The 23,134-nt window shown below is 40.8% G+C and overlaps 1 protein-coding gene across 1 annotated transcript in view; it reads left to right on the forward strand.

Moving 5' to 3' along the window:
• Positions 1-23,134, forward strand: part of Smp_156360 (putative pyruvate kinase) — a gene marked incomplete at its 5' end in the record, with an annotated part of 65,554 nt that overhangs the window by 36,211 nt on the left and 6,209 nt on the right. The window contains 5 exons of the mRNA XM_018799400.1: positions 18,348-18,559; positions 18,596-18,827; positions 18,860-18,966; positions 19,000-19,118; positions 21,350-21,653. Coding sequence (XP_018651192.1) covers positions 18,348-18,559; positions 18,596-18,827; positions 18,860-18,966; positions 19,000-19,118; positions 21,350-21,653 — 974 coding nt within the window. The remainder of the gene's footprint in view (positions 1-18,347; positions 18,560-18,595; positions 18,828-18,859; positions 18,967-18,999; positions 19,119-21,349; positions 21,654-23,134) is intronic.

Here is a 23,134-nt window from a genome sequence, read left to right on the forward strand (position 1 = left end):
AGGTTTCAGTTATCTATATTTTTTTCTACTTTTTTCGAAGTCTCAATGACCATTTGACTTTATGACGTGTGGTAGTGAGAGTAAAATTTGATTGATCACTAAACGTGAACAAACAAGCACAGCCTACTACTGATTGTTAAATATGTGATTTCCCTTCCTGTCATTGATTTCAACTCCTGACTCACTGATAGTGACTGTTTGTAATTCGTGCTGGACAAAGTATTATCTAGTCTATACTCTGGTTCTCTATTCCGAGTCGTGCATCCTAGACTTGATATAACGTGACTAGTCTTATTATCGTATTGACGTATTATCGTTGTATACCTAAAAGCCATAGGGAAATATTTGAAACTATCTATTATATCAGTTTATTTAACAAATATCTTGTTGGCATCTGCTTCATTCTTAAGATAATTCTTTAACAATTTAAGGAAACATTGATGTGATTTTCCCGCAAATAATGTGATAAGAATTGTAAAGCTGGTGAATTACTTTCCTCACAAACGCTTCTTATAGATATCTTCTTGTGAAAAAATATATAACATTATTGCTATGATTTGTCATCTATTGACCTGATTAATTTCAAAAAGTGCTATCATTCAGGTTTCTGTCTCAATGCTGCTAATCTACCTCTTTTCAAATAGTTTGAAACCAAGAGTCAACTAGGAAGACTTACTGGAAAGTGTATTTTGTGTAAAGTATCTGAACATAAAATTACGGAGCATCTTAGTAAAATATGAGAACCATACAGTAAACACTTAATTTGCAAAATGTCAATCAATTGTCTCAAACTTGACTGTTCCTTTTTCCAAATATCAGTCAATCGTCTCAGACTTTATTGTTAATGCATTTCCATACTAATTGCTTTCTGTTTCCGTTCTTCCCTTCTCGATCTTCTCAATCTTCTGCTGCAAGGCTAGCGTTATATACTACTTATGTCTATATAAGTAGCACACACCACAATAGTACATACAAATCGACCCAAGCACAAAATAAAAATCACACCCTGATTGAAATCACCTATCGTTTGCACAACCTTGAGAGTCTGAATTGATGGCCGGCATTCTGTATTTGAATAACTCGAGGTGGTTAGTGTATCTTAGACTCCTTTGTTTTTTAGTATACATCCATTCGACCGACGAAAATTTTGAAAAATATTCTTATTGTTAGATCACCTCAACTATCGTTAATTATTTTACATTTTATAGCTAAATAAAATGGTTGCTAAATGATATCGCATGCGATATTGTCCAACCAAGATTCCAATTATTAATTAGTTCACCTATACTGTTGGCAGGATAGGTATTCTTCTGTTTATTGATTGACAAGTCAACTAATGAGCAACGAGGATGACTTTAACGCTTATTGACCCTCGAGCTCCTTATAATTCAGTCGCCAATCAGATGAAGTTAGGAGCTATATGGGTTCTTTATTGTACTTAAATATAACTCAAGGCTCATTCAATAAACTTATAATACCTGACTACATACCACATCATATATGGAGTCATACTCTAAACACGTCATATTGCAAGAAGTAGAGTCCTGGGCAAACAGTACGTAATTAGTTGACAATAATTACGGAGTAATAAAACGCATAACAATGGTTGATAAATTTACTGAAAGCTGACAATAAGAATAATATAGAAGTGCCATAATAAAGTTACCTACTAATTGTACAATAAAGATATTAAGAACAATAATAATCCGAGAAATAGTTCCGAAAGTTTCAACTTTTCCAATATTCAACCCGTTATAACATAATGTCAGCGTTATGTTTTGATGTTTTCAATCTATGGTTAGTGGTACTACTGGTGCATCAACTGTTTCTATCGAACTAGCTGTGTATTTTTGACAAAAATTGTTATTCTACAAGATAGTTTGATTAGTTGCCATGCAAAAAGTGTTTAGATTTTAAAGACTGAAATCTAACTACGTACACTCGTTCGGTTGCTTATTACTAACTTTTTTCAACAGATAACATGACATCACATAAAATACTCAAATACACCTGTGAGGGGCTTATAAAGCATATCCTTCACGCAGTGACACACAATTCAAAGTAGGAATGAAGAAGGTAATTATTCAATCACTAACCAAGCAAACAATCGTACATTTTTTAAGAGTTAAGATAAATATTTGAAAGTGCATAAAATGAAGTTGGTGTACAATTCTTAGAAAACTGAATATGTTTGTTGATGCAACGTTGTTCACCAGATAGTTTTTCGATCACCACGTGTCACAGAATGTAAATTTGGTGCTATGGTTGGAAAATCACACTTGTTTTAGGATTAAAACTTGGATCACCACAATTCTACGCAGCATTATTACTCCTTATTGCACTACTGAATCTATGTCAACTACCTCTGTAACTCTTATGTACGTTTCTGTTTACTCAAATGTGCTGAATAATACAAGATCTTTTAGATTGGTTTTCTCATGATGATATTCAAACGGCTATCGATCAACTTATCGAGAGCTTGGTTCGAAGTCCCGAAAGCCAACTAATTGTCCTTAACTACATTATTCAATAGATTCCCGTCCTTTATTGTCATACTCTCTTCATAGTTCCGGTTCATATATTCTACTATCTAACTAGGTATAAATCAACTTGTTGTCGTTGGCTATACAACTTACATTTTCTTTTCATCAAGGCGTTAATACAACATTGTTTTCGAGACACTTTTTATTACATGGATGATTATTAATCAAAACATATTTTACAATTACGAATTTGTTTCGCTTATATGTATCTCTTACTGTTGATTGACACATACTGTACTTCATTTTTCGAAGTCCTGTTAATGACGAAGGCATATTAACCTTTTGCATTTTTACTACTCCCTCTCAGTTGCTATTGGCACCCCGAAGTGAAAACGTCAACATCTTTTCCAGCGTAACTCACAGTTTTCTATATTTAAACTACACTCATTATTTACGTAGAGGGCAAAAGGAAACAGTTATATAATATAATATACCCTTGTGGGCCAGGGTAATTTTGCATTGGTTTTCAGGGGAACCAGACACCATGCAGACTTTCACGTGACAATCCAAGAGAGTCAGACACCGCCCTCTGACTTAACCCGTGAAAGTCTGGATCGTGTCTGGTTCTCCTGAAAACCAATACAAAATCACCCTGGCCCACGAAGGCATATTATATAACTATGCAAAAGGAAACTAGCGATATTAAAAAATAAGCATTTTGAAGATTCATTTCCTCTCCTGAATAGGTTTGTGTGATCAGATTTCAAAGGTTTAAGATTATTTCATGGACAAGTCATGTGCCAGTTAACATGACCGTAGACGAGCATGAACCACAATGAATCTCCATCCGTGCCTAAATGAACAAGTTTGTTACTATAAAGAAATTCGAAAATCCTATGATATATACCTCTATTTTGTATTCCCTGTAGTTAAGTTAGGTGTAAGAAGTAATAGTTTCTTGTTTGTACCCAGGAAAGGAATGTTAGCGGATAATATGTTTGACTAGGTTCCATGAGATATATCCGCCTTTGGAATTGTATGTCGTAGACCAGACGTTCTTGTATTCCTGAAGAAGAGTCACTGAGGAATCTGAAAACAATGGCATACTATTGTGTCGTAAAGTGTTAACCAAGGAAGGCAATCAAGAAGGGCATGACAATAATGTGTAAAAGTATATTCTGTAGGTAAGAATAACTGTGGTGTTTGAATAAACCAATGATTCTCTTGTATTGATTACTGTTTTGATTTTGAATTCCAAATGCAGTACATTCATTCGTGCTCATCTAATACTTCTTGATTAAATTACGTTATTGCTGGGATTACTAGTTCATACTATAATTCAAATACTTCAACTCATTACAATAACTTCACAGCATATCAGTCACCCGTGTTACTTAATTATATTTTATATGTACAGGTTGGGGGATAAATGAGGAGTTAGACTTCTTCCCAAACACCCTTAGTACGCAATATGACAAATGCTGGAGATGGATTCATTAAACGTGTGCAGATTTCATAGTAACCGCTTACATGAGACTATGTAATTCATATCCCGAGTGGATGTGTAGCACACAGTTCAAATGATGTAGACACTTTAGGCAATATATCTAGTATTCTGATAACCGCGGAAACGTTTGTCAGTGAAAGCGAAACAAAACAGTTCCAACACGGTTAATTAAACAAATATGAGCTCTAAGGCGAAGAGGATCCATAAATTCACCAGAAATGGTGGCTAGACATCAACAGCATTAGGAATATGTTGCAGACCAGCACTACAATAAGATCAACTGTGTTAAACTCTCTCATTAGACTTATGTTTCTGAACTTAGTCCTTACAAATGCAATTATGATTTCTGGGAAGACTGAACTCGTGTAAAAAGGTTTGAATATGATCAAGTGTCACCGTCTAAAGGGACAAATGGCCTTGGTATATGCAGAAACTCACTTGATGTTGCAGTCATGGGTTGTTAAACTGACAAAAAATATCCGGAATTCCGAATAGCAATTTAACAGTCGAAAATTTATCTTAACCCCGACATAAACAAAAGCCTAGAGAAGAAACCAATAATTTTGACCGTTTCTTAATCATAACGAGCTTAAAAGATCTCTATGACTTGCTCCTCAGTCGATAGGACCAAAACAGGAGGATTTCTCAAGCAAGAAAACTCGAACATCCAAAAATCGAACCATCAACAGTCATATGACTTAGTCAAAAGAAGGTTGACAAACACGTGAATCATTTAAGACTGTATGACGTTGTAGCTGTAAATAATTCCCCAAAATCAATAGCTCATTAAGTGTTCGACATTAGATGCTGACCATGTTGTTTAAGTGGACTTGTTTAACTGAAGGCTTTCGGTCATGCATCCGTACCAGATCACGTTGCAACACGGCGTGGGACACAGCTCCTACGTTTCATTAGCCAGCTTATAGAAAAGGTCCTCGATATATTGGTAACGAATCAAATATATCTTTCCTGCCTCTTCTCGTCTGACTTCTGATTTCTACCTGACTGGGAACGATCGAATATAGAAGGTGCTACTGGTAGCTAGTTGTAAAACTAGAACATCCGTTGCATCATCATTGGTGAGACCGACGTGATCTGGTACACCAAGTCAATATACTGTGAGTCTGTTCCATTTTGGAATATTATTATTCATTGTTATTCTTTATTTAAATTTTATATATTGTGATATACCTTTTTTGGCGAATTTGTTTTCTCGGATATATTTTAATTAGACATTTTTCGTTATCTATATTACTATGACGGAACACTCTCCTAAGGTTCTTAAGTTTAAGTCTATTCCCCCTATTTCCATTCAGTTAACGCCATTTTGGCCCGACAATATCGAGTCCTGGTTCTGCTATGCAGAAGCCGATTTTTGCATGCACGGAATCACGGACTCGCGCACACGTTTCCTCGCGGTAGTTAAGGCGTTACCGCGCGAGTTTAACAGGTACGTAACACCTAGTATGTTTACTAGTGATGTTCCCGAACCTTATGAAACGCTCAAACTATCGATTTTAAAACGCGGAGACCTAACTGATCGACAACGGTTAGACCAACTCCTTAATAATATCGATTTGCAACATGGTTCTGCGACGGACATGTTGCTTAGAATGAGAGAAGTCATCGGCCAACGAACTTTCGATGATGGCCTATTTAGACAACTTTTCTTGTCTAAACTCCCTCAACAGGTGCAGGCAGTGCTTGTTTCATTTCAAAACAATGCCATAGATGAACTAGCTGCATCTGCCGATCGAATCTTGGAAATCACCAAATTTTCTAAGGCCGAGGTTTTTCCATCAAAGAAAAACCCCAATCAACCTCGACTGACATGGCCGAACTATGTCACACGCTTACAAGATATCTTAGAGTTCGTAATGACCGTAGTCGGTCAAAATCCCCACGTAGGAGCGTTTCACGTAAGAGATCTGTCTCTCGTGGTCGAGAGACAGACAACCCCGACTGGTGCTGGTATCATAACCAGTACGGTAAGTCTTCCAGAAATTGCAGGAAGCCCTGCAATTATCCGACCCCAAAATCGAGTGACACGAAAAACAGCTCGGGAAACTTCCCAGCCGGCACGCGTTAACGGCAACCGTAGCCGGCGAACATAGCCGCCTCTTATATGTCACGGATGTGACTATGAAAGTTCGCTACCTCGTCGACACTGGCGCAGAAGTTAGCGTCCTTCCAGCAAATCCCGACGACAGACTTCACGAGTCTGTTTTAAGTTTACAGGCGGCAAACGGAAAGCCGATCGCTACTTACGGTGAAAGGTACGTCTACCTTAACGTGGGTTTACGCAAACCCATACACTGGATTTTCATGGTTGCAGATGTCTCTATGCCAATCATTGGTATAGGCCTGTTACAACACCACAATCTACTCATCGACACACGCTCAAGAAGGTTAATAGATGGAAACACTAAACTATCTGTTTGCGTAACTCCTTGTTCTGGTTGCAGGTTATCCCCAGTCACGATTAAGCACACCATAGACCCCTCATACCAATCAGTACTCGACAAATACCCCGGGATACACCAATCGCAATCGAAATTGCCTTGTGTAACCAGCAATGTTACACATCACATCTCGACTACAGGACCACCCGTATTTTCGAAAGCCCGAAGACTCGCTCCCGAGAAGCTTAGGTTAGCTAAAAACGAATTCGACCACATGATGGACCTAGGGATAATTCGACCATCGAATAGTCCATGGTCATCCCCATTGCACATGGTCCCTAAAAAGGACAGCAATGATTGGCGGCCAACTGGTGATTATCGGCGTCTGAATGCTAAAACCATTCCCGATCGTTACCCGCTGCCTCATATTCACGATTTGACAGCTACCTTGAAAGGTACAACTGTCTTTTCGAAAATCGACTTGGTTAAAGCTTATAACCAAATCCCGACGGCACCTGACGACATTCCTAAAACCGCCATCATCACTCCCTTCGGTCTTTACGAATTTCTACGAATGCCTTTTGGTTTAAGAAATGCGGCTCAAACCTTCCAAAGGTTTATAGACGATGTCTTCCGAGGTCTCAACTTCGTACATGCGTATGTTGATGACTGTCTAATAGCAAGTCCGGACAGAGAACCGCATCTCAAGCATCTGGACATTGTTTTCGATCGACTCCAAAGGCGTGGCATTACTGTCAACATTCAGAAATGCCAAATCGGGACTAACTCCTTAGACTTCTTAGGACACACTATTGATGCCCAAGGCATCCGACCCCTTAGGAGCAAAGTGGCGGCCATTCTGGATTACCCAGAACCGACCACGATCAAGCACTTACGAACTTTTAACGGACTTGTAAGTTTCTATAGACGGTTCATACCCAAATGCGCATCCCTTATGAAACCGTTAACCGATCAGCTTCGTGGAAATGCAAAATCAATTAGTTTAGACGACATTGCTCGAAAAGCATTCTCCACAGTTAAGGAACACATCGCTAAAGCAACCCTGCTTGCTCATCAGGACACTCAGGCGCCCATTAGTATCGCATTAGACGCATCCGACTCAGCAATCGGAGCAGTCTTACAACAATGGGTTAACAACTCGTGGCAACCTTTAGGATTTTTCTCCAGACGGTTGCTAGACGCGGAATCTAGGTACAGCAATTTCGGTAGGGAACTCCTAGCTATGTATTGTGCTGTACGACATTTCCAACATTCCATCGAAGGAAAAGAATTCACGCTTTTTACCGATCACAAACATCTTACCTTCTCTTTAAGTTCATCTTCAGACAAGTACTCACTGCGAGAGTCTCGACAACTAGACTACATTTCGCAGTTTACTTCAGATATACAACACATTTCTGGAGCTAACAATGTAGCCGCAGACGCCTTGTCTCGAATTAGCTCCTTGAACAGTTTCCAAGGAATCGACCTTCTTAAACTCGCTCAGCTTCAAAAAGAAGACATTGATCTTCAGCATGAGTTATCCTCGACAACTCTTAAACTACGTATTAAGCAGATGGGAACAGGTAAGGAAACCTTACTTTGTGACACATCTACGGGTAGGAATCGTCCAATAGTACCAAAACATTATCGACGCAACGTCTTCAATACGTTGTACAATCTTTCTCATCCAGGTGCTCGTGCAACAGTCAAACTTATAGCCGAACGCTTTTGTTGGCCTGGCATGAATAAAGACGTGAGGGAGTGGGCACGCTCCTGTGTAAGCTGTCAGAAACCTAAGGTCATAAGACACAACAAATGTCCCTTAGGCTCTTTCAAGACCCCTGACGCTCGTTTCGACCACGTCCATCTAGATTTGGTAGGACCCTTACCCGACTCGAACGGATACTCATATCTCCTAACATGCGTAGACCGTTTTACTCGCTGGCCAGAAGCAGTACCGATTAAGGACATTACTGCTGAAACAGTGGCTCGCGCTTTCGTCGAACGATGGGTAGCAAATTTCGGCTGCCCTTCAACCATCACTACAGACCGCGGACGCCAGTTCGAATCTGGACTTTTCCGTTGTCTGACCACACTATTAGGAATCACGCGCTTCCGAACGACCACCTACCACCCACAAGCAAACGGGTTGGTAGAACGTTTTCATCGACAACTAAAAGCTTCATTATCAGCTTCAAACGTTTCACAGTGGACAGACGCTCTTCCACTCGTCTTGCTAGGTATCCGCAATGCAGTGAAAGCTGACATTGGATACACGGCATCTCAACTCGTTTACGGAACGACACTCCGACTCCCAGGAGAATTCGTGGATCCTTCAGCTTCTTCATTGAACATGGATCTAAACTCTTACACGAGTAGGCTTTCAAACGCTATGCGTTCAGTTAAACCTGCTCACACTCGACCTCAATCAACTGATGTTTTCGTTCAACCCGAATTACGACATAGTACACACGTCTTCGTTCGTCGAGACTCACATCGACGACCCCTCGAATCAGCATACGAAGGACCCTTCAAAGTTCTTCAACGCGAACCTAAGTACTATGTAGTAGATAAGAACGGTACGAACGATAGCATCAGTATCGACCGACTCAAAGCAGCGTACTTAGAAGGAAACCCTAGCTACGTCGATTTTCCTTCGGTACAAGCAAACGACACAGCTACTACACTCGTAGTACCCTACACGACAGCCGACACACAACTTGATACTTCGTCAACGTCGATAAATAAACCTAAAACAACGCGTTCTGGAAGACGAGTAAAATTTCCAGAACATCTTAACGAATATTGCACGTAGGACATAAGCTTTATCTTGAATTAACCTTGCATAGTTTATTCTAAAAAATTTTTTAATATGCTCATTTTTTTTATTTATATAAAAAAAAACAATTTTATCTTTTTTTTTGAGCGTATATATATATTTTTATATATAAAAAAAAACCAAAAGAAAACCATTTTTTCCGATCGCTTTTACGCTTTTTGTAAGTGTATTAGTTTATTCATTTTTTTCCCGCTCATCTTGTGTCCCTACGCAAGTACGAGTGTATTTTTGACATGCACTCACACGTTCTATTTTTCCTCTTTCCCAGGACGGCTGGAAAAGAACGACGAAGTTTCGCAAGGAACCGGAATTTTTCATTGTACTTTATTTCTTTATTGCTATGTTGTACATTTTGGTTCCATAGTTTAAGGAAAGACGACCAGACGCTGCTAAACGAAGCAAGCTATCAGAAGAGTGTTCACCAACGACAAACTCGTTGGGTTTAAACTTCTGGCTGGTCACGTCTTAGGGGCATCACTATCTCACTAGGGGGAGTGATCTGTAGCTGTAAATAATTCCCCAAAATCAATAGCTCATTAAGTGTTCGACATTAGATGCTGACCATGTTGTTTAAGTGGACTTGTTTAACTGAAGGCTTTCGGTCATGCATCCGTACCAGATCACGTTGCAACACGGCGTGGGACACAGCTCCTACGTTTCATTAGCCAGCTTATAGAAAAGGTCCTCGATATATTGGTAACGAATCAAATATATCTTTCCTGCCTCTTCTCGTCTGACTTCTGATTTCTACCTGACTGGGAACGATCGAATATAGAAGGTGCTACTGGTAGCTAGTTGTAAAACTAGAACATACGTTGCATCATCAACGTTTATCAGTAGTGATGACTTGAAAGATGTTTTATAACCCAGCCACTCACCGACGCCAAAGAATAATATGGAAAAACTGCAGAACATTCCATTTTCAGAGCTCGGTCTCAGTGGAAAGTTCCCGAAAGAAACTCAACAGACCTTCTTTAATAGAACGGATATTAGAAAAGTGTTCGAGAGAATACACGCCTTTAAGATGCAGTCTATTGTATTCAAAAGTGGGCGTTATTAAAGCAGTTTTCGCAGCTTAATAATACACTGATCCAGGATGTGGTACAACAATATAAAAAGGATGGGGATATCAAACTCTAGCCAATGAAATCTATGTTCCTTCTATCCAAAATGGTGTCTGAAACTTCTCAGGCGTATCAGATCAACGGACGTCGTAAATCAATTGGAATTCACGTACCCCTGAACAAGCCATATGATGCCACGATTAAACACAGGAACAGAATGAGACCGCTTATCACACTTCTGAACGTCAGCCGACACCCATTCAAAAGTCTGTATATAAAAAGAATTCCTCCCCACACACACTAGGCCCATTGAGATGAAAAATAACACGGAGAAACTTGTTTCGAACCGAACGTAATGACTGCTAACGCACAAACACCTCAAGCTTACATGACTTCATAGTTGGGCCGAAAACGACAAATTTACCTCCATGACGTAGGAATGTCAGACAGTCCACCTAGGGCATGTCACAAAATACACACATAACTCTGACGATTTACTTTTAGGAGTGTTAGGATATTAAAAAAGAGCTAAATATCCTGTAACCATATGATACAAAGTCTTGAACCGAATGTTTTAAAATTGACTTGAAGTAAAAAGGCTTCATTATTACCCAGGTAGCACACTTTCGGTCACCTCTAGAAAAGAAATTTACATTTGATTTTTAACAGCTTCACTCAAAATCATTTAGAGGACGAAAGCACAGTATTCCCTTATGCATTCCATAAGAATATGAACAACCTGGAATGTATTCAAAGGTGGCCCACATAACTGAATCTAGGATTCAAATCTAAAAGTTTACCAAAAACAAATTGTAGCAACAAAATAGATGTGTCTGTAAGTACTGGATATTAACTCTGATCTCTTTAATCTACTGGATACATCTCTAGCTGAAGGCACTTGGTCAAACATCTGCACCAGACTACGTTTAGGTACGTCGTGATGCTCATCCCTTACAGCTAGTTAGCTTAGATTACATACGTCTCGACTTATCGACTGTCTTCTAAATATATCTTCGAAACCCTTCTTTCCTGACTTCTAGTTTGACTGGCTTTGGAACCCTAGACTACAATGGTGTTCTAGACAACAGCGTTGTCAAACACTGTGTACCCGTGACATCCTCAAGCTTAAATCACTGGATCCTCATCCATTAGAGTAAAGCAGTTCGGTGATGACCTTCAAGAGGAAGTGTACTACAAAGTTACGGACTCAAATCAGTATATCTTTCTTATTCATTGATATATCTTTTTTTAATGTTCGACACACCTATTTCCCCGCTTACCTGGGGGCATTGTTGATCTACAGCTAACCAAACAATCTTCTTCCAGTTTGAATTCGAAATAGTCTCAATTTGAGATCTGTGCTATTCCTTACTCCTGTCTCTGGAGATGCATGGGCTTTTTGGGTCGTCAGCATATTTTCCCTTCTACTCTTGTTTTTTCCAGTTCTCCTCACTCACGCTGCACTTCATTCTCTACTTGCGCACAAAGTACCTATAGTGGCTTGTTTATCTGACTCCGATTTCATCGTATGATGTCAACGAAATATACATGCCGCTTTCCCTCGTATATAATTATCGACTTAGTTCGCGTTACTTAATAGCAGAATAAAATATCTTTAATGTGAGTATGAATTAAGGATCCGCATATTTCATAGATTCGTTCCCCCAGACAGGCAGTGAGAGAAACGAAGTGAAAAAGCAGACCACAGAGAGCGAACACGCGAAATCGATTGACCATATGTTACCAGCGTTATTATACTTCAGAATAGATAATCTATCGTCAGGCAAAATGAAAGTGTAGTGACCGGCCAGTCTCGATAAGAACACGATTGGAATAACGGAAACAATTATTATTATTGTAACCAATTGTACCAGAGATTGTTTTACTGTATTTGTTTAACTGTATCAGTTTCACTTCTTGTTCCGCTATCCGCCTTGTTTGGTTCGAGCTTGCTCACGCACTGCTTATTCGCTTGTACTCTTTGGCACGTCTCGGTATTATTTCGATACCACGAGATCGCCAATAAATATACTTGATCTGGACTAGTAAAGCCTTCTGATTTACGGGCTATCAAGGGAACCAAGTCGTTTTTGGACGCGTAATCGAATAGTAGTGGTGATCATAGTCCGTCCACGACTCGACATCCACTACAACTGGTGAGCCGTATTTGGAACACGCAATACAGCTGGTAACCCAATCCATCGAGCACAAGTCAAACTTGGCCAATTCTCCAAACCAGATCAATCCGGTGAGTCTATTTATCTATCCACATCTGTTGCATATATTCGTATTGATATTTTTCAATATATAATATTTTGGCAACTTAATATGGTAGATAACGATAAGAATAACATAAATATGATAGACTCCGAGATACAGGTTATCAGTTTTCGACCGGTTCCTTTCATCCCTCATGATCCAGAAGTCTGGTTCGCGGCACTGGAATCTCAATTTGAGATCCGCCGCATAACCAATCAAAGGCAGAAGTACGCCTACGCTTTGGAATCATTGCCCGGGGATCACCTAACCGCTGTCCGTGAGGTTGTCCTCAATCCCAACGTTCCAAACGTTTATGACCGTCTTAAGGATGCCATCCTTCGACATTTCCTCCCATCAAGAGAGGAACGATTGAGGACACTTTTAGCACGTCACCCTATGGGTGATGCTAAGCCGAGCCACCACCTCACGCGCCTGCAATCCCTTGCAGGAAACATGACAGTTGACTCTGAGATAGTCAAAGAGTTGTGGTTCGAAGCCTTACCAGTCAGTATCCAGCCAACCCTTACGGCTCTGCTCGAGGACACCCCGCTCAACAAGGTGGCCCTCATAGCAGATAAGATTCTAGCACGAGTTAACACCAAAGACGACTATTTGGTTGCTAGTACTTCCCGTTCTAACATTGATCTCGATGCTAGACGACCTCCGGCTCATGGGGATAGGGACAGATGTATCCATACTCGTCTCAGTTTTCGAGACCGCGCAAATGTGCCAGCCCCCTACGTCCCCCGACCCAGGTCACAATCTCGAAAAGCCATAACGACTCGCCCCAAGCGGGCATCTTCCAAGCCACGCCAGAAGGCGGTTTCGGAAGCGAGTCCAGGTTGGTGCTGTTTTCACCGTGCTTTCGGAGCCGGTGCCCGTCATTGTCGAGCTCCCTGCTCATACAAGGCGGGAAACTTCTCAGCCGGCGAATAAATGCGGCCGTACTCGCCGGCACTTCACCTCAGGTTGGCCGTTTATTTTACGTGCACGATTATCGCACCAACGCTAGGTACCTTGTGGATACGGGTGCCCAAGTTTCTGTCGTACCTATCGGTAACAGTAAGTCTCAAGCCACTATGCTTCGACTACGCGCTGCGAATGGCTCAGTCATTCCCACCTATGGTACACGACAACTTACGGTCAACCTGAGCAACCGACGACAGTATCTGTGGACGTTCATCATTGCCGATGTTCCCACAGCTATACTCGCTATCGATTTCCTACAGCACTATGAATTGCTAGTCGATTCACGTAGGCTGCAGCTAATTGATATTTCGTCGAACAGCAACTTTATGGGCTCTAAAGCCCACACAAACGCGTACCGAATCACAGGTGTATTTCATTCGCGTGACGATTTATTCCACGTTTTATTTCAGAAATTCCCCAAATTAACTAAACCTCTAGAGGAGACTCCATCGGTGACCAATCGTGTGGTACACCACATAGTCACCCGCGGACCACCAGTCACGGCAGGACCTCGCCGACTGGCACCGGACAAATTAGCTTTCGCTAAACGTGAGTTTGACAATTTACTAGCTACTGGTATTATTCGTCCTTCTCACAGTCCTTGGGCCTCACCTCTCCACATGGTTCGAAAAAAGGATGGGGTTAGTTGGAGACCATGCGGAGACTACCGAGCGTTAAACACAGCTACACGTTTCGATAGCTATCCCATCCCCCACATACATGACATCACGGCATCACTCAAGGGCACGACAATTTTTTCCAAGATCGATCTGGTACGAGCATATCACCAGATCCCAGTCGCTCTTGAAGACATAGAGAAAACTGCCATCACGACTCCTTTCGGTTTATTTGAGTTCCTACGAATGCCATTTGGATTACGGAATGCTGCTCAAACTTTCCAAAGGTTTATCGATAGCATTGTACGAGACCTAGATTTTGTTCACGTCTATATTGATGACCTGCTAATCGCATCATCAAACGTAGATGAACATTACCAACACCTGACGCTACTATTCCAGCGCCTTTCGGATAATGGAATAATAGTCAACCCCGACAAGTGTGAACTCGGGAAGAAGGAAATAAAATTCTTAGGTCATGTTATTAAGCATGAGGGTATTCTACCTTGTGAGGATAAAGTACGTACTATAATGGAGTACACTGTACCGTCCACACTCAAGGGACTGAAGGCATTTCTCGGTTTGGTCAACTTCTATCGACGCTTCATTTCGCACGCGGCAGAACAGTTACGACCGTTAACCGATTTACTTCGCGGTAATCCACGCAAACTGGAATGGAACGACGCCGCACGTACTGCATTTTCAGATATCAAAACGGCCCTAGCTCAAGCCACACTTCTCGTGCATCCTGACCCATCAGCCACGCTTAGTATAGCGGTTGATGCATCGGATTTCGCCATAGGAGCCGTTATGCAACAGAATATCTCCGGTAGTTGGCAGCCCCTCGAATTTTTCTCACGACGCCTCACTCCCACGGAGACGAGATATAGCGCTTTTGGTCGCGAACTGCTAGCAGCCTACTGCGCCATCAAACATTTCCGGCACGCTGTAGAAGGTCGTAAGTTCATCTTATTCACCGACCATAAGCCCTTAACGTATGCTCTGCATACCAAGTCTGACCGCTACTCACCACGAGAGTGCAGACATTTGGACTATATCTCCCAGTTCACGACAGACCTTCGTCACGTCAAAGGCGAGTCGAACTGTGTTGCTGATGCTTTATCACGTATCCAACTTAATGCAGTTACTTTGCCAATGCTTGACCTACCTGCTATAGCCGCCGCCCAAGCAAACGATACTTCATGCACGGAAGCACAACAGTCTACGTCCCTTCAGTGCCGGGCAGTACCCCTAGCTACTAGCTCAGGTACTATCCTATGCGATACTTCCACGGGCCTCCCTCGACCCATCGTACCCTCCGCTTATCGCCGTCTCGTCTTTGATGCCCTTCATGGTCTATCTCATCCTGGTATCGCAGCCACACTACGCCTCATCGCTGCACGATACGTCTGGCCGTCAATGAATAAAGATGTCCGTATGTGGGTAAAACAATGTTTACAATGTCAACGATCAAAAGTGCACAGGCACGTAGCTGCCCCTATTGGCACTTTCGCTACGCCTGATGCTCGCTTCGATCACGTTCACATAGACATTGTAGGACCATTACCGTCATCGCACGGGTATGATCACATACTCACGTGCATTGATCGTTTCACAAGATGGCCCGAAGCTATTCCCATCACGTCTATTACGGCGGAGACAGTTGCTCACCGCTTCGTAGAACGATGGATAGCTATGTACGGTTGTCCCTCGACTGTCACGACTGACCGAGGACAACAATTTGAGTCCGCATTATTCTCCTCACTAACACGGCTGCTTGGTACGGAACGCATACGCACTACCGCCTACCATCCAGCATCAAACGGTTTAGTTGAACGGTTTCATCGCCAACTTAAAAGTGCTCTTCGAGCACACGAAAACAACAATTGGTACGAAACCCTTCCGCTCGTCCTCCTGGGAATCAGAACGAGTCTAAAGGCAGATATTCAATGTTCCGCCGCTGAACTTGTTTACGGCACGACATTGCGTCTGCCTGGGGAATTTTTCACACCACGGAGCAGCACTAAGTTCGGCGAATCAGACTACGTCCAACGACTGTCTGCATTCATGCGAACACTGACTCCGGTGTCAACTCGTATACAACATCGACAGGTCGCTCTCCCTCGAGAGTTATCTACCTGTTCACATGTTTTCATACGAGTAGATTCGGTACGCAAACCTCTACAACAGCCTTACGAGGGACCTTTTCACGTGATTTTCCGTCACGAAAAGACCTTCAAGGTTGATCGACGTGGCCGCATCGAAACAGTCAGCATTGATCGTCTCAAGCCAGCACACGTCGATGACAGTGCTATACCTGATAAGCCGAGACTTAATGCTAGACCCATCAAAGCTTCTAGCGGGATTTCTACATCTACTTCGGATCCCACGCTAGATGCACCTGAGACCTCATTCTCACGTCCCAGTCAACAGCACGTGTCATCTGCCCCGTCTACGGACGAGACTTCCGTCTCACGTCCAGACCTGCAGACCACACCGCCCTTGACTGCGGATGAGATTGCAGGCTCACGAGGTTCGAACGAGACTACCGTCTCACGTTCCGGTCGCCGAGTACGCTTACCCGTACGCTTTCTCGACTAACCTCATAACCAACTACGGATACAGTATATGAATCTACCCCTATACTACACGAAAGCTACACTTTTCTCTTTTTCTTTCATTTTTTTCTTTACCCCGAGCCTACGCCTCTGACCATCGCTGTTCTGGTATCGTCGACTTTAGTCAATCTTGGCGAAAGCTGGCCTGATCACCCACGCTATAGTCAACGCACTCAGTCGATCTCTCTGACTCCAAATACGTATGATATACATTTGGTCCCGAACATGGTTATCCTGGTCGCATCTGGTTCCTTAGCTCAATCTGGTTTCGTCCTACGTCTGCAGCGTTTCTGGTCCGGACCTCTACGAACGCAATCTTCAGATTCTGGATACAAACCACTCTGGTGTAGCATGCTAATCCAAACAATCAACACAGTACGTTCCTTCTGGTACCGTTCTACGTCAAAGACTTTTGGTGGCAACTCGAGGATCAACGATCACTTCCTGTTCTGCCAACGCCTTCGTCCTACAATGCACGTTTCGCGATCAGTCCCACGAACGAAACCGCTACGTATCGAAAGTGTAAACCCTTTCTAGCGGGGGGCTCCTGTAGTGACCGGCCAGTCTCGATAAGAACACGATTGGAATAACGGAAACAATTATTATTATTGTAACCAATTGTACCAGAGATTGTTTTACTGTATTTGTTTAACTGTATCAGTTTCACTTCTTGTTCCGCTATCCGCCTTGTTTGGTTCGAGCTTGCTCACGCACTGCTTATTCGCTTGTACTCTTTGGCACGTCTCGGTATTATTTCGATACCACGAGATCGCCAATAAATATACTTGATCTGGACTAGTAAAGCCTTCTGATTTACGGGCTATCAAGGGAACCAAGTCGTTTTTGGACGCGTAATCGAATAGTAGTGGTGATCATAGTCCGTCCACGACTCGACATCCACTACAAAAGACTGGATAAAAAATAAGTGATTTGCGTACACAAACAAATACATATAAGGCGCCTAGGCATTAAAATAAGACTCGTATACGAGATGAAAATTTCAGTTTCACTGGAAAAAGATAAAGTTATTATGGAGGTAAGAATGAACCGATAATCACATGCTGTCTGAGCTATTAGTGTCTGTTCAAAATCTTGGGTAAATCACCAGTGTATTAGTACTAGACGCTACATAAATTACGGATGAACCTGAAATCCTATAAAGGCCGTTGGGCAAAAGCCTACTGTATCTTGTTCACGACCATTTGTGCCACTTTAATAAAATTAGCCGTTTTGTTAAAATTAAGTTATTTGAAGGACGATCAACACGACAAGTTTCATTGGTTTTGGCGGTAATTTCGGAGGGTCACAGCAATTGCATATTGCAGTCCAGTTACTAAAATCCAGACGGAACGACCTAAAAGTTTTAAAAATTTACTTTATCAATAAGATACGATCAACATGGAGTTGAAAGTTCCCTCAGATACGTACATAACACAATATCAACAACAGCAGCATCTGGATCACGCTCGCTCATGGATGCAACATATAAGCAGACAAAGTATAGACCACGCCCCATTTTTCGTAAGACATACCACTTTAGTTTGTACATTGGGTACGTCACTGTCGTTATTTGGGCTTTATACTAGGTGAACTTTGGGACTCGGATGAAAAAATTGACCAGATGATTAAAGGTGGAATGAACATCTTGCGTCTGAACTTGAGTATGGGATCGAAAGAAAAATATGCAGAAGTTATTCGCCGAGTACGGAGTCTAGAGAAATCTTATGGACATAATCCATCTGTCGGAATCGCACTAGACCTGTCAGCTCCTCCTGTGCGTACAGGGCTTGTGAATCAAGTATGTTACATTTTTTTTACTTTACCAACTTGATAGAGTGTTGATGGTATTATAGTCCTTCAGAAGGGTCAGATGGTCAAATTAACAATCGACAGCCAATATGAAGATAAGACGACGAGCTCCATAATTTGGATAAACTCACTATATTTTCCATCTGTTTTTCAATCTATCGCAACCGGGGATCGAATTTATATTGATGAAGGCATAATATCTTTGATTGTTCGTGATGTTGAAGTGGATAGCATAAGCTGTTTTGTTGAACAAGGAGGTAATTTCGCACCCGGACCTAATTTTTTGTAGGTGAGGTTGGAAGTTACAAACGAGTTCAGTTCCCATGTGAAAGGATGTACGAAGCAACATTTAATAGCATTTATAAAAGTGACCTAGAATTTGCTGTTCAGTGCCAGGTTGTATCCAAATAATAACAGTCTTATAATTAGGTTGATTATGTTTTTACCGGTTATTCCACTAACGTCGACCATATTATTCAAGCTAAAAATATTTTGGGCAAAGACATTTTACTCTTTGCAAAGATAGAAACCAAGAACTCAGTTAAAAAGTAAGTAATTTTCGTAATCTCCGTTGCCATATGTGATTGTGTAATTAATATCATATTTCAAATAGTTTATTACAATAAACTTAACATCTATCCAGATCTACATATTTGTTTCATTTAATTCTAACTAATAGATTCTCTACGAAAACAATCTATTTATGAGAGTTCATTTCGTTCATTATTTAATTAGATTAATAACTAAAACTTCTAATCCAAGATAACGATTCGATCTTGATGATTACATAGGGCTTCTTCCATCAACCTTTTCTTTATTCTAGAAGTCTGGCACACAGTTCACAAATTTCATCTAAAACAAGTCCTAAATCTATCCATCCATTTAACGCTTTTCTGTTTCTAGACCTGGCTTCAGTATACGTCCACAATGTCTTCACATTGCCTGTGACAATTATTCGGTTTAGTTCGGGCCCCTTAATGCTATGTTCAACCGACAGTGGGAAGAGCCAACTCTACCTCTCGAAATGCTCTCACGTGATCACGCGTATACAGCCACTGACAGGGAAGTCCTACTCACTGCCTTCTCGAGTCCACGGTGTTGTTTACGAAATTTAGAGGACGAAGAGCGAATGTCCGTGCTCTAACCGGGTTGGTAGACACGGAGGGTCGACCTAGGGGAGTTGGAAAACCTTGGTTCCAAACCAAGGGTGCGCATGGGAACAAATGGCGTACGAACCAATTATTGGTCACCGGCTACCATGGGACTGCATCCCCTGACGTTGGTCCAATACCTTGTGGATCAGGCTTTTAGTTGCCCCCATGTACCAATATTTATGTGTTTAAATAAATAAATTAGGTCGAAAGCCCCGAGTGTGGTCTCCTAAGAAAACCACGTGCTTCGGTTTAGGCACCCGGGCAGTATCATAGCCCACACACAAATCAAGTGACTTGTGTGGTTCATATGTATTCGGCACCCCCTTTGTACCAATATTTTTGTTCAAATAAATAAATAAGTCAAAGTTTAGTCCAAGAACTTATCGCCACTTCTGCATATTTTAGACTCTTTAAATTGCATATAGGCAATGTATCATGATTCTACTATTCCTATTGCTTAGGTGTTCAAATGGTGGAACTAGTATTTTACTACGTTTCTTGAAAGGAACAAAATGACCAACATTCACACACACACTTTATTAATTGCATCTTAGAATCAGCTACATAAAACTTTATAATGTGTAGCGCCTACATGTTATTTACCTATCACAAGTTAATCCAGTTTTAACTATCTCTTACGCAGCGCTAATTTTTATCGTGGTTTTCACAACAATAGTTGTAATTTCAAAACCTATAAATTCCTTCTTACTTATTGATGTCACGGATACACAGTGTTTGACAACGCTGTTGTCTAGAACACCATTGTAGTCTAGGGTTCCAAAGCCAGTCAAACTAGAAGTCAGGAAAGAAGGGTTTCGAAGATATATTTAGAAGACAGTCGATAAGTCGAGACGTATGTAATCTAAGCTAACTAGCTGTAAGGGATGAGCATCACGACGTACCTAAACGTAGTCTGGTGCAGATGTTTGACCAAGTGCCTTCAGCTAGAGATGTATCCAGTAGATTAAAGAGATCAGAGTTAATATCCAGTACTTACAGAGCCATTTATTTATTTACAGCCATACATAACGCTAATATATATATATCAATAAACAGTTCAGTGTATGTTGGGCACTTGCTTTCCACCTCATCAAATCAGTTAGCCTGAATGTCTTAGTTTATTTTGTCAAGAATAATTACTGCTCAGTATCTCGCTGCCCATGTCATGCTATTATTCATTATCATCTCTAAATGAGGTAAGCCACATCAGTCTGTCCAATTATACTTTGCTGTGTAAAGATGTTTATGAAATTCGAACATATAATATATCATAAGCTTAATCGCGCCAACAGCATTCATCAGAGTCAATCAATTAACCATTACTTAGTAATCCTTATCTTATTATAGTGATTAACCATGTCTGTCAGTAGTTCATTGTTTAAAGTCGTTTCATACCCATTCCATTTACTTGACACGTTAAAAATATATCGCTTACCTTTGGACAAGTATGAATTACAGCACGTTTTTTGATCATATTTTCGTTAGTTAAGCTTTGCGTACTAAAATTCCTAAGGTAATCTCATTTACTAAACATGGTACTACTACACTGTCTTCCTAACAAATTAATATAATAATAGTGAGTGTAATTTCTAACTTCTACTTCGAATCAATATCCTCGTTTTCAGCTTAGATGATATAATGGCATGTTCTGACGGAATCATTATCGGGCGTGGTAGCCTCAGTTTATGTTATCCAAACGAAAAAGTCTTTCAGTTACAAAAACAAATAATTGCCAAATGTAATATATTCCAAAAACCTGTGTTTGTTATAACTCACTTACTTGAGTCAATGAGGTTTAAACCACGTGCAACCAGAGCAGAAATAAGCGATGTTGCTAATGCCGTTCTCGATGGTGCCGATGGACTTATACTGACTGTTGAAACTTCCAAAGGATTGTTTCCCAAAGAATCGCTGACAGTCTTACATAAGGTATGTTAGTTTGTACGTTTATAATGCCATTTTGTCGATTTCAGTAGAGCCTTATAGTTGAATAAGTTACCGAAGTCGCGATTTACTACTCTGATTTTATACACCTCTGATATTTCGAATTTATATCCTCCTATTACCCCTTGATTATTGCGCAACCTCATCTGATAATAAGAGTCTCGAATCAATTTGTGATGTAATCTTTTCTATCCTTCTATAGACATTTATTTTCCATATAAGTATAAATACGAATGTACAGCTTAAGTAAATGATTTCGTTGAAAAGGAAATTTTCTTTGCTGAGTTCTTCGTATGTTTACTCATTGGATTATTTTAATTTTTGAGATTTCTGTTTAAGCTTAGTGCATACTCACTCGTGACCATGATTTTAAAGTTAGTCTTGTAAACCGTGTCTTATTTGCATGACACCCTACATAAACAGTGTTTCTAATTTCTGTTTATTGGAGTCGAATACAGTATTCTCTTCAAAGACCGGTTTACATAAGACAGTAGTACATTTATTTCGGAATTTGGTATTTTAGCTTTAAAAAGTACTTCATCGTCCTTTTTATGGTACAAAACGTGCCAAAGTGACACTGGATCTGATAATTGTCTCGTCTATTTTTTTCACTAGTAGAATAGTTTATTACATAAAAGTTTATTGATATCTAGCTAAACCTAGTGTTTGAAAGACAGGATAACTGTGAGTGCATGTCAAAGGAGCCAGCCTTTTTAATCACTGTAATAAGAATCGCAGTTTACAACAAGAGAATATGTACCAAAAAGACTAATGAGAGTAATAAATAATACTGCCTTAGTAATAACAATTTAGTACTTGATTGTGCTGTTTTATGGTATTATAGCTGAGATCACTGTATAAGTATGGGACGTTTATCGGTTTCCCTGTCATGTCCACTATCACCCCTAAAAATGCTATGTGCGTAATATGTGGGAAGATTTCTCGTCTCTATTTTGCCCGTTAACTATTAAAACTGACTGATATCACAGTACTCCTAGTTAGCGATGTATAGTATCCCCTTATGGGTATTACTTCATTCCTTATTTCGACCTGCTATGCTTACTTACGTACTTACTTACGCCTGTTACCCTTCGTCGAGGAATATAGCCCGCCCACCAGCATTCTCCATCGGACTCTGTCCTGGGTAGTGTCTCGTTCTCCTGTAAAACAGGATTGAACTGTACTGTTTGGAATGTGATGTGAAAGTCTGGATAGTGTCTGGTTCTTCTGAAAATCAATATAAAACTACCCTGGTTCAAGAGGGTATATTATATAAATTGACTCACTATGATGTCTCTATGAATAGTGTAATTATTACATATTCAGCTGGACGTGTAATTATAAAAAGTAACCAAAGAATATTCAACACACTTTCGTGAGAACGAATGTGGTTACTTGGTAAATCTGTGGCATTCTACCGAATGATTAATTCAGAACCATAAATTTGACCCCAGGATTCGTCTCTG

Source organism: Schistosoma mansoni, chromosome 3 (genome assembly GCF_000237925.1).
Source record: "Schistosoma mansoni strain Puerto Rico chromosome 3, complete genome".
Taxonomy (NCBI): Eukaryota; Metazoa; Platyhelminthes; class Trematoda; order Strigeidida; family Schistosomatidae; genus Schistosoma; species Schistosoma mansoni.